Source organism: Teleopsis dalmanni, chromosome 2 (assembly GCF_002237135.1).
Source record: "Teleopsis dalmanni isolate 2A chromosome 2, ASM223713v2, whole genome shotgun sequence".
Classification (NCBI taxonomy): domain Eukaryota; kingdom Metazoa; phylum Arthropoda; class Insecta; order Diptera; family Diopsidae; genus Teleopsis; species Teleopsis dalmanni.
The window spans coordinates 114,876,428-114,895,118 of record NC_051847.1 but is presented as its reverse complement, the minus strand read 5'-3'; the positions used below and the strand labels follow the sequence as shown (position 1 = coordinate 114,895,118).

Here is an 18,691-nt window from a genome sequence, read left to right as displayed (position 1 = left end):
TAAAACTGTATAGCCCTAGTAGACATAAATCAAATGATTGGTTAGTGTATATTTAGCTAGTTTATTTAGTAACTAGCTATTTTAAGTCCCATTTTATAGAAACAGTAATAGCAACATTTATGTTTAAAAATAGATATTTCTAGTGAGACTATCTGTCGGGAATTAAATGTATCGGTTCACATATATATTGTCAAAATATCGTTACTTGGTCGAATAGAAGTGGAGCTATCACATCTGAAATGACAGTTTGTTCCTGTCTACAAAAATGCTGCTACAAACTTTCGCCATAACGGATTATGACGATCGGGATCAGTGATCACTGCAAATTTAAATAAAACTGTGAGTGAATTTAATAGAAATTAGTAAAGATTTTCATTGAAATTAATAGAATTGGATTTAAGCATTTCGAAAAGTTCTGCATATTCTACTTTGAGAGAATACTAAGGCTAACGAAACCTGTGCGTACTGTTTCTTCGATATAAGTTTATTAATTTCAAAATATTAACTTTTCAATCGATACTTGTAATCAATATTTTGATTAAGATATGACTTTTACTTTTTTCGAAGCCTATATTTGAGGATGAAAGCACGTGGAACGTAATAGTTTGTATCAAAAAGCTTGAATCGAAATGGTGAAGGACATTCCTACCTACGATGTATTCTATAAAAAAAGTTCTGTTAACTTTATAACACCGCTATATATATATGTATAATATTGAATGATTTTATTGTACAGGAATTAACTTTATAACACCGCTATATATATATGTATAATATTGAATGATTTTATTGTACAGGAATTTATTAATAAGTCATATTGAAATCAGCTGATTGAAGTCATAAAACTCTTATGGAACCTATTTAGTACTATAGTTAGTTAATATGCAATTTGTTCATGTGCTCATATGTATCTATTAGATTGAAAAGGGTAATAATTCATTGTATCATATACAGTTGTAGTAGCATACGTTAATATTATGTATAAGAAAATAATTTGCTGTTCGAATAGAGTAAAAGACTGACATTAAACCTAACCAAATTGAAATTAATGAAATCAGCGTTAACAACGAACAATTGACCATAGGTGGGTGTGCAGGGGCGGAAGTATATGCATATTTTAGTAGTGCAGTTGCTTTGAAAAAAAATTTTCATGTGTTTATAACGTCCCTCGGATTGTTATACTTTTATGAAAAACAAATTTTATATAAATAATAAAATATAATTAACTGATAATGTAATATAAAAAATATATTTAAGCCTAAATAAAATTATATATGATTGCGTATTTAAATAAAATGTAAAATCAACAAACTAAGTTTGTAACGCTGCAATTGCATTAATAACAATAATAACAATAATAACAACGATATAATGCCGACAAATGCAGCTTAACTACTGAAGCGTGATTTATTGCGCTAAAGATGCAAATGTAAGATAACTAATAAAAGTTAAGCTTGAATATTTTTAATTACTCCATAATTAATTAGCTTAAAAACATGACAGAGATAGGAACAAATAACTGCAGAACTATATGTGGTTAAAACAGCAACAAAATAAATTAAAATGAGCCAACCTACAAGCTCCGCCCTTTAACTTATGAATACGTAATTGTTTTGAGCGAGAGAGAGTTTTATTTCCAATTGACAAGAGTGTGCATTTCCATAATTGACCAAAATTAAATATTTCCAGTGGTGAAACATTATGGATATGAAACGGTACTCAGCTGTTTCGTTTTAGGTAAGTAAAAACAAGCTAACGCCGCCTTTAAATAAGTTTTGCTATCTCTTTTTATGTTCGAAGCACTAATTCCACACAAAACTCTTTTAACTGAAAATAAATGAAACAATATGTAGTGAGGGGAATGAAAATGAAACAAAGTTACCAGGACTACTGGAAGTGTTTGTATATACGTTGTTGGTGTTGTTGTTGTTGGTATTGTTATTGTTGCCGCTATTGTTTGTTGTTATGCTGTTGGCTACATGGCAAATGAAACGCGAGAATTTGTTTTTCGCTTTTGGCCAAGGACTGGTTTTTCCCAACTTCAGTTCTTGTTGGATTCTCAAAGAGATCGTGTGCGACGTTTGTGTTGTTGTGGTCGTCGCGGCACGCAATACTTTTATATGCTTAATGCTTAGTATAATAAACAGTCACGTAAACACAAAAAATAAAAAGAAAAAAGAACATACTGAAAAGTTAAACAAAAATAATTGTGTGAAATAAATGCATCAAACAAAAACAAAAACAAAAACAACAAAACAAAAGCAAAAGCAAAACAAAGAAAATTTTTGAGTTCATCGGTTTGACATGGCTGGGCGGATTGCTCTTTTGTAAATACACTACTCTCCGAATAACAGTTGCCAGCCTAATATTACGCTCGAAGCGCAACGCTGCCGTTACCGCTGGCGCCTTGTTCTGTTCTGTTCTGTTGTGTTGTGGTGGAGCAAGGAGCCAGTCAGTCAGTCATTTATTTGGACATGCAATTCGCTAGCTCATTTTGAATCGCGTGCTCGCTCGTGTTACCACGTTCGGTCGGTCAAATTTCTAACGGTTTTGCAGTATTATTTGACAGTTTTGGCTGCATGCATGCTGTTACCATAATTCTTCGTCTAGATCAGTGCTAAAGGTGCGTGTGCACCGCACCGTTTGCAAAAAAACGTAAACAACCGATAAACAGGAATTTAAATTCAAATTCAAGCACCCCAAAAACCGCCATTGTCTACCAGCACGCGATACTCCGCTTATCATAAAACGCATATGTGTTCAATATCAGATGCGTGTCTAAAAACTTGACAAGAAGTCTAAAAATACAATAACAAAAAAAACATAAAGTGCATCTCTCAAAATAAAAAGAATTTTAACTTACGCCCGAATATTAACACAAAACAAAACAGAATAAAACAAAATAAAATAAGTATGCACAATTGCATCCTTCCGTCGGCCAAAAATTCAACTTCAACTTCAAATGCATTTTGACAATTTTGTCTGTGTAATTCGTGTAATTCGTTCATTTGCGTGTAATTCAGTTTGCGTGTTCCCATCACTGGTGCGTGTATCAATGAAAGAAATAATGAATGGATTTAAAAATATTTCTGTAAAGTCTGCAAATAACCATTTAATTAAATAAAATGTGTTAACAGCTATAAAAAAAGCTATTCAAACAAAATCACTTGGAAAATTAAGTTTTGGCTCGCGAAAATGTTTTCCACATTTGTTTCTAACATTGAAATTCCTTTCAATTAACACTGATAACGAATTAAATGTAATAATTTTGGATACATATTTACATATCTAAAACTATAATCAATGGTTTTCTATGACGTTATGAATAGATCATTAGAATAATTTGCTAAGTGATATTTTGATTCTCAAGTAGATCTACGAGTAGATGTCGAATTCTGTTACTAACAGAAGCCATAAATGTTAAACTTTACTTTTAGATAATTTCCTAATGGATTAGAAAAAGCGTTTGATGGAGATTTCGTATTTATTGATTTACAAAAATTTTGAGTTGCTGATGTATTTTTCGTTGATTTGAGCCTTATAAGATTTTAAATATTCTCTGGAAACCTCTTAATCTCATTTTTAGGACTAACCTATTGATTTCCATAAAAAAAATTAAAAATTTTAATGTCCTAACTTTCCTAAACTGTTGAATTATTCCAACCAGTGCTTCATTTAGTCTACATACGGTCATTTTGTAAAAGTTATATTTTAAAAAAGATCGGATGTATCATTAAAAATGCTTGTAGTTTTTATTTCAAACCTTATAATGTTAATATTTATATAATGGTTCTCTTAAGACTTTGTTTTTAATTTATTTCAAGTTTTTGTGCAGTTAGCTATAACTACATTTTTTAAAGTGTATTTCATTGAATTATTAAAAGATCTAAATTTAATTAATTTAGACATTTATGTTGAGTATATTTCAGGTTCAGTTCTAGACCAAATTATTAATTTTTTTTCAGTTCCAGAGCAAATAAAAATTTCAAAGAGACCAATTAAAGTCTTTAGTTTGTGAACTCAGGAGTCCGATTAATTATTTACAAGTGTTGCTCAAAGTAATTTCGTTAAAACATTTTAAAAATGTTAGAATATTGTTCCTACAAATTAAACTACTACGTGACAAAATTAGAAACTTACTACAATGGAATTTATAGGTTAAGTAGTGCAGAGAAAACTTCAAAACTTGTGCTGAGAGTTTGTCCGGCGCTAATGCATAAATGAAAAAATATTCTAGTTGAGCATCTTATATTAAAAGAAGTAATAAAACTCCATAATATGGGTTTATCGAATTAGTCGGATTTGAAGAAATATTCTGAATTCATGGAAGGGCACAATAGATCTCTAGGTTGCAATGCAAAATCACATCAACAGAATAATAATAATTAATAATTAATTTGGATATCCTTTTATGGAATAAATTTAGATATCTAGATACGTCCTTTCTAAAACTACTAATAAATGCCATTGGTATAAAAAATTTACTATTAAGCTTAATTTAAACCTTTCTTTCAATGAATGATTGAAAAGTTTCTGGTCTAAATGTTTGCAGTACATATGTATTTATGCAGTACTCTGATGACTTAAACTAATCTAATCTAATACCGAAAAGCAATGTCGTAATTTTATTGAAATTTTTTAATATATTTATAAACATTGTAAATTTTTCATGACATAACTCATCTCTTTTCGATTTTGCCTCTTATGTGATCACAAATTATGATTCTCTAGACTTAAATTATAGACTCGTAGCTGTGTTTTTCAGTGTAAATAAACTAAACTCAGCTTCTGTTTATTTATATAAAAACAGAATAACATAGATTTAATATATTTCAATATATATATTAGACAAAGTACATATACTAATGTACGAATAAATTATTCGATATCAGAAAACAAAATGACTTGATACTGAATTTTGATCTTTTTCTCAGATCAAGCTTAGAATTGGTATAGTATTGAAAAATAATTCCTGTAGTAAACTCATTTGGTGAAGTCTTTATGTTTATATATATACTTTCTTACACATTTCTTCACTTATCGAATAATCTGTTTTATACATTATTTATTACTGTCATCATTACTTGGACTGTCATAAGTTCCCAGCGTCTGTTAGTTATACGCTTTAGGTAGCTATATTAAAAACATAGAAATTGTTATATGTTTGGCTATCCAGGAACTCGATTTGAGGAAGTCACCGACTACCATATGTCATATATTGCTTCAAAAATTGATGATTGATGTTAATTTGATTTTTTTGAATTTTAAATCTTACTGCCATAATTGATGTCTTATGCAATGAGTACAATACACAAATGTATTTGTTTGACAATCAAAAATATTGAATTTGTTTTTTTTTTCTGAACACCAAAAGCTCTTTGTTTTTACTAATAAAAATCTTAACTTTAGTTTTCATACTCTATTATGTATTAAATCAATCAGTATCAAGTCCTTTATAGCTTCGTCGGAATTCAGATGAATATGTGGTTATAATAGAATATCAACAACAAGTAATTCATATTAAGACACAATCATAATATATACAATGTTTATACAATCCTTATCTGTTTGACTTTGTATATGAAATTTCTTCACAGTGTAGTTTGGCTTCAAGTAGTGACACCAAAGAGATTAGAAAAGAAAATAAATAAGGACATAGATGTTATATTGTACTCGTTTAGAAGTCGTAGTGAGATTATATAGTTTTTTTTTTTGATACATTAGATTTATTTATAATATAGGAACTTTTAGTTCCTATTTTTTGTATCTTTTCTAAAAAGGGAGTAATGGTAAATCGTAGATAAATAAAAATGATGTGAATTTTGTGGTTAATGTGTTAGGTCTATTTTGTCGTTAATTAAAAACTAAAACAATGATAAGTCTCGGTTCAAGATAATTTGAAATTATATATCACTTAAATACAATTGATATGAATGTTAAAAATGTTCATATATTCAAAATTTATGTAACGTCTCTCGGTACACACCGCTGCAGCGGATAGGACGATACCGGATATATATGTGTATATATATTCATATATATATATATTCACATATATATATGTTCATGTATATATTCATATATATATTCATATATATATGCATATATATATGCTATATATATGCATGTATATACTTACGATAATATAATATATATATATATATATTATATATATATATATATATATATATATTATATATATATATAGGTATGTATATAAATATAAATATAAATTTGTATAAATTTCTATGTGAATATTTGAAAAATATGTGTTTTTAACTCTTAACCTTTTTTTTATTGAATAGTTAATAAATGAAAATAAATCTCAATTGAAGTGCAATAAAAATAATAAAATTATTGAATTCTATAAAAAAATTATTAATTACTATATCAATTAATATTTTTAAAATACTAATTTTAAACGTGATGTCAAATATGTTTATAAAATTAAACAAAAAGTCCTAATGTTAATAGCAGAGAACATTATAAGATAAAATAAAATAACATTAAAAAAAAAACAGTTCCATATAACAAAAAACAAAAGTAAATTGTAAATAAAATTATCTTTAAAATAAAGTAAAAAAGATACTTCAAAACGGCGACCATAACGAACTCCGCCTTAGCAATGAGCCAACTGGGCACGGTTTACGCTACCAAGCGAAGGCGTCGTAACGGCAAGAGGTAAGTGAATTAAAATGCAATAAAATTGAATGAAATTGAAAGATTTCAATCATTTCGCACGTGGGCGCAGCACTGCAAGCGCCAGTTATAAGCAAGCGCTTGGATGCGAAGCCACCATTACCACCACTACAATCCACACCGCAGAACCATATAGGCAATGTTTCCGTAACCATGTGGTAGCGCTTCCGTTTGATTTTCTTCAGTACGTTTAGCATAAAACGCTATACCCCCCGCTAACAAATGTTTTGTTCTGTAATCAATCTGTTTGCAACATAATCGCACCACTGTGATATTGATTGAACTGATCAACAACAATAACAGCCATAGGGTTCAATTATGATGTTATTGCGATTGATATTGTTGTTGTTTTTCTTCTTTTTCTGGTTGTTGTTGGTGTTGGTGTTAGCTGTTGTTGTTGTGTGTATGCGTAGTTATTATACTCAACATGTAATAAGCGCGTAATAAATGATGCTTCTGTAGCAATTTCATATTTTATTTGTTTTGTTTCTCGATTCGGTCTGATTTTGGGGTATCAACTCCCCTGTGGTCATTTATGCATATTTACCGCTTGTAAGGTTAATTGCATAGTTATTATCCTTTTTCAGAACTGTTTGCTGTTTGCTGTTTGCTGTTTTTTCGGATTTTTCTTTTGTCAACATAAAAACAGTTGCCGTTTTGCGTTTATTAATGATGTATGATTGCTTTAATGACAACATTCATTTATTTGATGGCAGCGGCGCGCATTTCAATTGACTTCAATTGTATAAGCCAACAGTCGAATGCCAACAGCTAACAGCGGACAGCGGACTGCGGACTGCTAACAGCTAACAGCTAACTGCTCTGTTCAATTTCATATTGAATTCAATCAATTTTAATTGAATCATTTATTATGTGTTTATACTTTAACATAATTTCGCTTGTGACTATTGGATAAAAGTGTTAACAGTGATTTTTACAAAGTGAATACATGATATTATAATGTCATTTGCAATAAAAATAAAATCATGTTGTGTTGCTTTTTAATTTATATTGGAATATATCAAAGACTAAAGAATTGAGTTAGGAAAATCTTTAGTATTTTATAAAATCGATTAGCTTATTTGAAGTGGAGAGATAAATGTATGTATATATACACAATAAAGGATTAGGTTAATAATACCAATCACGTATATTATATGAGTTCTATCATTCAGTGTAATAGGTATCTGTCATAGAATTACTGGTCGAAATTCATAAATTTTATTTTTATATAGATTTGATATAATTATCATATTAAATGTTAATCTAATTCAGCCATGAAAATTTTATATTATAATATTATATTAAAATATTAAAACTATGATATATTTGTACAGAAGCTGAATTTGTACTATAAAAATGTTTTTCTCCTTTTTTCTGTATTATAAAAATGTTTTTTGTTATTGTATACTTTACTGTAGTATGATAAGTGGTAAAATCAAGGATTTCTCTAGTAAAGATAAAGTATGTGTATAGTCTCTAGGTAAGGTTATATGTTAGGTTATACGTATAAGAAATTCCAAGGTTTAAAATCCACCGTGAACCTATTTAAAAAAGTCTTTGGAATGTACATATATTTATTTGCACAACCCTAGGTTACTTATATATATGTATATAACACATATGTATTATATGCATTACTGAAGTAAAACAGAAATTATTTTCAATATTTTACTTTAGATTAACATCTGTAATTACTGATTTTCATTATGAATATTCTAAATCGTTTTAAACGAATCGTAATTGTAAAAATGTATAAAGTTGTTACTCAAAACTGGAATATATAATTTTTCCATTTAATATTATAACTTATTTAAATGGTGACTGTAAACTGTTAACAATGACGTTTTACAACGGCTCATAAACTTAAAGTTAATTTAGCTTTATAATTGCTTATGAGCACCTTAAACATCATTATAATAGATCGTTTCTAGATACATAATTGTGTTAAACTTATGCACTTCTTCTATACACATTTAATTAAACCAGCTATACAGTGTCCCTCTTAAAAGTCCGAACCCATATAAAGCATCAGCTTTTATTGGTATTAAAAATATAAAAAAAATTAAATAAATATAATTTGAATTAATTTGGGGTTCTTCTTATCTTGACAGTGGCATCGCTACGTGAAGTTTAGCTTAAGTCATATAATTTATTGTAATTTAAATGTAAGTTTTATTAAAACCACGAGTAAAGTGCAATTGATTTATGCAAGAAAAACAACAACAGAAATAATTATGCAGAACTGTGGCAACTACAGCTACTGAGTTGGCTTAAGTATTTAACGCCTATAAATATGCTGTGACACACTGTGCAGCGGCGCTGAACATTGCACAGTAGAGTTGTCTTGCAAATTGCACAGCATGTTAATGCTTCGGGAATCATAAATAAAAATTATTAACGTAGAACTATGAAAGAATTTTATGCCAACAAAACGATGAGAGAAATTATTGTTGAGAAATATGCTGAAATCTAAAGTTCTTCAATGCTAAAAGCGAATAACATTTTGCAGAACTTAGTTTAATGTATTGAAATAACAACAAGGGAAATAGTTATAGATGAAGAACAACACCTAATCAATAAAAGTGTCTCACATTTTACTAGTCACTTAAAAACAAGATCTTAATTATAGTTACCCCAGTTTTTACTTTGAAATATTGGTTGTTCAAGTCTTAAAATACACCTCCTTGTGTTTCTATAACTAAAATTTTCAATCAAATCACAAATAGTATAATACTTTTTGATAATACCATATTGCAAAAAATGAATATATGGGCCGGAATTAAAATGGTCTTATGCTTTTAATACCTTAGGATATTTAAACAATATCTTAACGAAAAATTACACAAAACAGTAATTCTTGTGTAACTGATATAATCCAGTTGTAGGATCATCTTCGTTTTTTATCTATATTTCCAGATTCTTAATTCCCTTTACAATTTTTTTAAATTTCCATGAACTTACATATTACAATCTGTCATAGTAGTAGTAGTATTTTAGCTCTATTTTAGTTCATTTTAAATAAGTAGAAATTTAGAAAAACAAATTTATAACAATTTATTATATGGTATATATAAACCTTACAGCTACGGCATTTTCGCCGTCTGCCGGACAATCAGTATACATAATTCGTACAGAATTAAATATTATTATTTTTCTTGAATTAAGGTTGTATTGAAATTATTGAATATTTTAGTATGTAAAATTTAAATAATTATTGTTACACTTTTTAAGTGATTCAATAAATAAAAAAAAGAAGAACAAAAAAAAAATAATAATCATTTAAATCTTATCGAGTATCTATTTATCGATTTTTTTTATAGGTTTATGATCCTTTTCCAATTTCTTATTTTATTGTGCAAACTTTAATTGTACTTTTATTGTGTTAGATATAATTCTGAGAACTTTCGACCGAAAGCGTTATTGTATTTCCAAATTAGAGAAAATTCAATAACTTAAGTCAAGATTTAGGTATAAGTTTTAGAAACATTTTATTAAGGTTTATTTTATTTCTAATGATGAGGTTTGAGTTTTATCTAAAATCGGATTAGCTTACTTATTTGAACACCCAATGCTTTGTGTTCTGCAAATCACAATTATATATGCAGCATAAGGATGCATACGAAGTACTAGACTTTCGTTAACTGAGGTGTCGGAGCATTCTTTGAATTCTTTGAATATAAGAACAGCAGTTTTCTTAATATAAAAGAAAGTTAAGTAGATTTCATTGAATTTTTTAGCTAATTTTCAGTTTTTGAACCATTATAAAATTGTATGAACTCAGTAGTGATATTTCAGTATCTATTATCACGATAATATCTCTAATGTACCCATCAGGATATTTGATTTACTTGGTTTAGCTCTCATCTACGGTACAAAATTCAAAACATTACATTCTAGAACAGGGGTTGCCAAATCTGATAAGATCGCAAACCAATTTAAATCACTGAATAGATTGGAGGGCCGCAAAAATTCATAATTTTGCCGGAAATATATAAATATACGGTGATGATGTTAAATTTAGTTATATTAATTTTTGATTAGTTTATCTTTTACAATTCTATCAATATCAAGATTCTTAAAATTAGTTGTTGCCATACGCAAAATATCTAATTTTTAATGTAATGACTTACGGCATTGGATACGAGTTTTTTGAATCATTTGTAGAGCGATATATATACTGAAGTCCTTGCCTATTAAGTAAATTAATGTGAAGTGTAATAAATTATTCGAAACATTTTTATTAATTTATTTAGGATACTATAAAAATAAAATAATGTAGTTATTAAAATATAACAAAGAAAAACGTATCCAATTGTGGTAGATTAGGAATATGTCGCGGGCCCCATGGCCCGTGGGTCGTGTTTTGGACAGTCGTGTTCTAGGAGAACTGCTTGCTTGATTTGTAGCAAATTTTAGATTGGGATCTTAAAAATAAAACTTTAAAACTTTAATTAAATATATATATTGTAGTGAACTAAGATTTTTTACGGAAAAGAAAATTTATTAATACTTTTGATAGATAATAAATAATATGTTAATATGTGATGTTAAGCTAAAATCTATGTTTTCGGTATTATACTATCCATAACCAAAATCGCTGAAATTCTAAAGAGATATTTTAAGTGCCATTTATAACCACGTTCAATTGCATTATTTAATTTTTTCCACTTTATAAAGACATTTGTAAATTCATTGATATGATTTGTAAAACTGAACCAATAGAGAATTATATAAGTAATATATTCCGTTAATGGTTTTATCTATAGGACATAAAACTGAAAGCAGGTGATGGCTTTCGTTACAAGTTCAAATTATAAAGAAGCTGCACTTTAAATGGATAGACTTTCTGAATACGCGAACCAGTAGCGAAAACAGACGCTGTACTTAGGCGATAAAGTAGTTATAAAATGTTGACATTTTCTGTTCGGTTCGCTAATAAATACTGTGCCCAACGAAGTGCTGAACAATGCAGAACTTATAAAAACGTTAATGTCACCAACAGTGGCCGAATCGACAGCTACAATTTAACTTGTCAAATAAGCCAACCCCGTCTTGCCGTCTTGTGTGCAACTGCACTGCATATAAGTACACTATGCAAAAAGTCTTCGCTTGCAACGTGACAACCACCAAAGCTGCCGCAGCTAATTACAGGTGTGTATTCCATACAATAGTGCAGTCACAAAGCTGAAACCCTTTACTCCTCATGGAAAAACTTTTTTTTATTTGTAACAAAAAAATTTCAAAGTGCTGTAATTTTACTTCAGTCAACCGTGGTACCTGATGCAAATGCTACTAAATAATTAGCAAAAAAGTAAAATTATAAAAAAATGTATAAAATACAACAACAATTTTAATATAGAATTAATGTTAAAAATTTTAAATTTAAAGGAAATATTAATAATTTGAGCATAAAAGCGCGCGTACATCTGCATACTTGAATATGTGCGCAAAATTACAGCGCTGTGGTGTAATTACTGTCGTCCCCCCTTCAAACTTCAAGTGCACTTGATACGCTTGTCAGCTATAATAGCAATAACAATAACAATAACAATAACACTGCGAATATAAAAAATTAAATATTTTGTTTCTTAGATTAGTTGAGCATGATTATTGACATAATTGCTGATATGCGATCAGTTTAAGAGCGAATTTATACCAATTTTACTACGCTACATTCGGCTACTACGCTACCTTCCTTTCCCTTGGCAATATACAATATGTATATTTTTACTTAGTTAATAATTACAATATTTGATTTTAACCAAGATCATAAACCCAAAAATAATAATATTCTCTATTTTGCATGGTTATCACCATAACCAGTAGAATGAATGCAAATGATATATGTATGTAGATATAGTCTCGAAATTGTTTTATACCAAATTTTAGCCTCTTAACATAATTTCTACACATTTCTTCTCCAATAATTGCTTAATTATTTGTTGTGATTATTCTTCCTGAAGTAATGTGATTTGATGTGGATTTGAAAGGCTGTGTATATGTCTCAGAACAAATCAACTGCAACCATAATTTATAGCAGTAAATCTTTCTTTGTGTTTGGCTACAAAACCGACAGAACTCTTCTTTAACAGATACCAAAATGATCAAAATCTTTTAAATAAATATTAACAAAATGTATGTATGTATGTTATAAATAATGTCTAAATTATCTGTGCATGCTTTGCGATTAGTAGTAAACGGGTCTGGTACCTTTTTATTAAGCCAAATAAGGTCTATGGTATTGAACTAAGAGATATTATTGGATTTATTAATAGCATCACCATGTCGAGGTTAGCTTATGTTTGCACAATAGATCTTATAGATCGTAGTTTATCGTTTCCCCTTGTAAATATAATAATTTTGAGAGTAATAAAAAAATGTCAGCTATTAAATTAATAAAAAAAAGCCCTGAACAAACAGTAAGTGTTCTTTATTGTTAATAATATTTATTCTCAAAGCTAGTGTTCTACTAAATAGAATGCGTTCTAATCGAAAATTAGAATGCATTCTTTTAGATTTAAATTAAATAAAATTTTCAGTTATAAAATTTTAAAATTATTTGAAAAGAGTAATTTGTTGTGTTTTCTAAAAGTTACAATCCTTTGAAAATAAAAATGATATATGCGCTTAAAACTGTTTTCACATTACAAAGGGTATGATTTCAGAAAAAAAAAATTGTAATAAATAGTGTAAAGCAGCATTATGTAAATTTAAATGATTTGTGCCACATTTCTAATATATTATTCATTTTTTAAATGACAAATAAAGCAATTATGGATACGAATAAATATTTTTATAAAACTCAAATAAAAGTAAAACCAATTCATAGTTTGCAAAAATCCAGGAATGTTAAAATAAAAGCATGATTTCTTGTCATAAAACAAAAGTTGCGGTTGTTTGCGCAAATAATCACCTCAGTGATCGTTCTATCACTGTTATCTGATAACTGAAAATTCTCTGGACCATTTTTAACAGCTTAGTTGGTGAAACGTTTTACGTTTGTCAAATTGATTGTGTTTTTATATTTGGAGTTATATAATTGTTTCTTTAGTTGGAAAATTCCCCAAAACATTATTTAAATGGACCAAATATGTGTTGCCAGAAACATTGCAGTTATTCTCATAGTTGGAAAAAACTTTAAAAAAATTTAAGTCAAAAAAAATTTTTAACCTCGCTAAATTGTAATAAATATAATCTTGCATTAAGGGCTTAAGTTTTTATATAAAACTGTTTTTAAAAAGAACCGTGCTTTGAAACACTATATAAAACCAGAAGTAACTATATTTATAAATAAAAATGATTACTTAAACACATTCAACTTTTATTCTTATTTAAAATCTCAAAGTCTGAGAGTTATATAATTCTGGATTAAATCACACAAAATCGTTTTTTTAATCCAACACATTTTTAAACAAATACGAAGGTCCATGTTATACAGAGAATTATGGTCACGTAAAATTGAAATTGCTATTGTTATTATAATATGTAATTTGTTAATGCATATTGAAAATTTGAGAAAGAGAGAAATAGTGAGGTTTCAGTTTAAATTTGGTCACTGTGATTAAGTTTTCTGTGCGTCGTTAGATTGGTCAAAACAGTGTTGCTCAGTAATGAATGTCAATTGCGCTTATTAGGAAAAAATGTTTGTATTTTTATGTGGATATGTAAGCATATTTTTACAAAAAATTTTCCTGTTAAATTTATGCATAAAATGAATGTACCAAAAAGTAGTAGTTGACAATTGTGATATGACATTCTGTATAACATACCTTTTCGTCATGACCATTCGTCATATGATTGTCTGAATAAATATGGTCCATAATCTATATTTATAAAATAAAATATTGCTCGACGCTTGGAATCGTTTCTCTTTTCTCTTTCTCATAATACTCTGCCGCAACTTAATTTTTGTTTTCCTCTAATCACTTTTTATTTACGAAAGTCGAAAGGAAAAGGATTGAGGGACTTCTGTGGAGCGAATAAAGCTTCCCATATGGGACTGATTTTGCCTAATTATTAAAAAAAGTATAGAAAAAAGTAAAGAATTCAAAAGACATAGTATCTTAACAATAATTAGAATTAAAAAGAGGATAACAAAATAAAGACAACTATATTTGTTACTTGTCATATGGATTTTATAATTTTCTTATTAGTAAGAAAGCAAAGGCTCAAACGGACCCGAGATAACCTTTCACGTCTGCCAAATTTACAGTATTTTATTTTTTAAATCTATTTTAAACCTCTTTTTTGCTACTGTTATAATAAGTATTATTAAATTTTTTATATCTTGACAACCATTACATGCACTAAAAACGAAGAACTTCATTTTGGTGTTCTAATGTATACTTGTATTGTATATTGTTTACTAGTTTTGAATTCTTTGTGATTGTTATTGTTGTTGTTGTGATTTTAAGAACATTGCGTGCAAATATTTTATTAGTAGTTATAATTTCAATTGAAAGTGCATTCCTGGCACCCATAAACTGTGCACTACTGGAACCAATTTTCCACAATTACAACAACAATAGTAGTTTATCCAAACAAATTGTTTACATGAACATAAAAGAAAACAACTAAAGTAAAATATAAAAATAATTTGATTATAAAAAGAAATAAAAGCAAAACATTATTTTTTGATAGAAAAATGCGGCTAAGCAGCGCACATATCAAAGAAATGCTTTTAACAAGACTCTCAAAGTTTAATGCCAACTAAACTCCGCTGTACCCCTTCCTCACATCATATTTGGCGTATACTTGGTATATCTTTTTTTATTTTATATTGCAAGCAGCAACTGTTGTCAGCTTTAAAGAAATCTTTTTTCTCTTACCATTGTTGTTGCTTTTGTTACAGCATTTTATTGTTGTTGTTGTTGTTGTTTTTTCAAATTCAACGCTTAAACTAGCCTTTGACGCCATTTTAACATTATGAGTTAGTTTTGTGCGCTTCCGTGCTGCCAACTTTGAACTAAGTATGTATTGTATGCATGTTCACATACACACACACACACGTTCATGCATCTTTAATTTATTTTAAATTAGAAATTGGCTACTGGGGCACTGTTGCAGTGTTGCAACATAATTGCTATATTGCAGTTGTATGCGTGATATCGGCTGAGCGCTAATTGGCAAATGCGTGTAGGCACTTTTGTGCGTTAAGTTACCATTTGCCTAGCTGGAGCAGTGAGGACGTCTTGAGTTGGTAATATTATGAAATTTAAAATAGCGTTAAGCACGTTTAGCCCACTTGTTGGTTGTTATGGACATTAAATTCTTACTTCAAACACTACTGCTATATACATATCTAGTATTATTGATTATCAGAACTCCTTGCTGGCATAGTTGGTGTTGTTATTATATTTCATGTGCCGACATGTTGCTATGTAGCTGTGTTGTTTTGTATCCGCAGGAAAATAATTAACTTGGCAACAATTTTAAGGTTAAAAAGCATAATACACTAGAAGTTGGATTTAAAACTAAATAAATTTTTAAAAAAACATTTTGTGTATACAATACAAATGTTAAGATCATTATTAGATCGCAGAGAGAATTTAAGCTACTATTAAGATGGCTGTTTTTGTCTTCAAAATAGATAATACTAAAGTAATTAAAACACAAAAGGTAAACTGTACGAAATTCATGCCATCTAACATGCCATCTAAAAAAAATAAACTCGAAAATCCTAATATGGTATGTGGTAATATGATAGAAGTATTAAAAAACTAAGACGGCCAACAATTAGAAAAAAATATAACCATACCAGCTTTAATAGTTAATCGTGTGTACTAACTAGAACTTCAAAATACAAATATTTTTATACACTGCATGCTCGAAAACGTGAATAGTCTAAAACGTGAACACCCTAAAACGTGGACTCACATCAGCGAAGAAAAATGTGAAAGCAAAAGCCAAAAAACTGAATTCAAAATTTAAGGAAAAGGAAGGTGATTTTTACGCTGGTGATGGATGACCTCAAGGATTTGAAAAAGATACGGTATTCGACTTCTTCAAATATCTAGTGAAAAGCTGTCTTCGCAACCTCAGTTAATTTAAAGAAAAACTTAAGGCTAAAATTGCTGAATTGAAATTGTATAACGATCAACTATATATTGGTGATGATTTTGGAAACCTTGGCCAGAAAAAGCGTAAGTGACCACTTTAGAAAGGGAATCTCAGGTGTAAATTCGGAGAGCAGCGAATCACTTTCTTGTGATGCTCAAATGCCACTAGATCTCATCAACTGAAAATTTTGGTAATTGGAAAAACAAAAAACCCACGATGCTTTAAAAAGTTTCAGTGTCTTACCGACAATAAAAACTGAAAATCGACCTAGATGACGGCGACTATTTTAAAAGAATGGTTTCATCAATCTTTTGTTCCTCTGGCAAAGATTCTTTCTTTTGAATGCTATATACATTTTCCAAATTTTAAAAGAGAAAAACTTGTTAATTAAAATCTTTCTCCTAATTGACAACGTTCCTTCTCATCCAAATGAGACTAAACTGACAACGGAAGATGGGCAAACATTCGCAATATTTACGCCACCAAACGTTACTCCCCTCATTCAACCGACGGATCATAATGGAATAGAAATCACAAAGCAATACTACAGAAACAGCCTTCTTGATTCAATAGCAGCAACGCAAACTGACTCAAGTCTATGAAGAAAACAACATTAAAAAAATGGTAGAAATGTTTAGGAAGTCGATTGGTGTCGTGTCGGCGAAGAAACCCTATCTAAGTGCTGAAATAATATTTTAAATTTTACGGTAAATGATAATAATCCCTAAGATAGTATGCCTTTGGCGGTTTTAGAAGAAAATCTCCTTGATGTGCAATACCACGGGATCGTCTTAGTAGTTTAAATGCTGAGGTTTGTTCGTGAGCGCAGACACGTACAAAGAAATGTGAGTTATTAAAAATTTTGTTCTTATTAACAATTTCAGAATAAAAGTACCTTATCATATGTTCAGGAAAGGAAGGAAGATATTGAGGAAGATGCGGATAATGCTATTGAATATGAGGACGAATCTGACAAAGGCATCTCAGAGACACCCGGGAAAATTATACTAAGTAAAGCAGTTCAAATTTTAAACAAAGCAGTATAGTCGGCAAGTTATAAGGGCGTAGTAAGCTTAAATGTTATGAATGTACTTAGACATCTAAGGGAGAAAGCTGTGTTTTAATTATTAAAAAAAATAAAAGAAGACCTAAAAAAAGATGTATTATTTTTTTTGAATAAAAAGTTCTTTCAAACTTTCTTTCATGCCATATATCTTACATATAAATTAATATGTACCCAAAAAAAAAGAAACAATAAAATGTGAATTTAAATGTGAAAATATATATTTCTTTTATTCTTGTTTGACACTCGAAAACTTGAACGATTTGTTAAAGTGAACTCCCTTGGTTTTAATTAGTTCACGTTTTCGAGCGTGCACTGTAATTAAAATTAAGACAACGGCCAAAGAATTCCCAGACTTCTCACTTTTTATCTAACAAAAGTCTAATGCTGAAGAAATAAGTGGAAGTTGCGTTCATATTGCATGCAAATAATATTGGCTACTAATAAATGCGAAATAAATGCGAAAGTACAGATGAGAAACACAATCAACAGCAGCGAAACATGAATCAACAAACTGAAGAACTTTGTTAGCAGATAGAAGAAAACGGCTATATATAATTGATGTCAAGATATCCTTTCAGATTGTAGAATCAGTATGAAGGATGATGATGAATTAATTTCTTGTGATTACAGTGTAATATATTTTTTATTCAGTAGGGCCATTCCGTATTTTTGATTCCCCTAAAAAGGTAAAAATAATGAATCCATAACAATCAGTATTATAGCGATCAGATTTTCAATATAAAGAAAATCTTATAAATTTTTAAGAGGTTTTGTATAAATATGAATGTTACGTATATTACTGATTAGTGTTAATAATATCGTTGCAATATAAGTGTACATTAGCAACTGTTTTTTTACTTTTGT

The 18,691-nt window shown here is 29.0% G+C and overlaps 1 protein-coding gene across 1 annotated transcript in view; it reads left to right on the top strand.

The window, feature by feature from the left end:
• Positions 1-6,546: 6,546 nt before the first annotated feature.
• The window catches only part of LOC119675523 (aryl hydrocarbon receptor-like), a 98,445-nt gene continuing 86,300 nt past the window's right edge, over positions 6,547-18,691 (top strand). Inside the window, exon 1 of the mRNA XM_038086729.1 lies at positions 6,547-6,681. Within this exon, the coding sequence (XP_037942657.1) occupies positions 6,626-6,681 (56 nt within the window). The 5' untranslated portion in view covers positions 6,547-6,625. The remainder of the gene's footprint in view (positions 6,682-18,691) is intronic.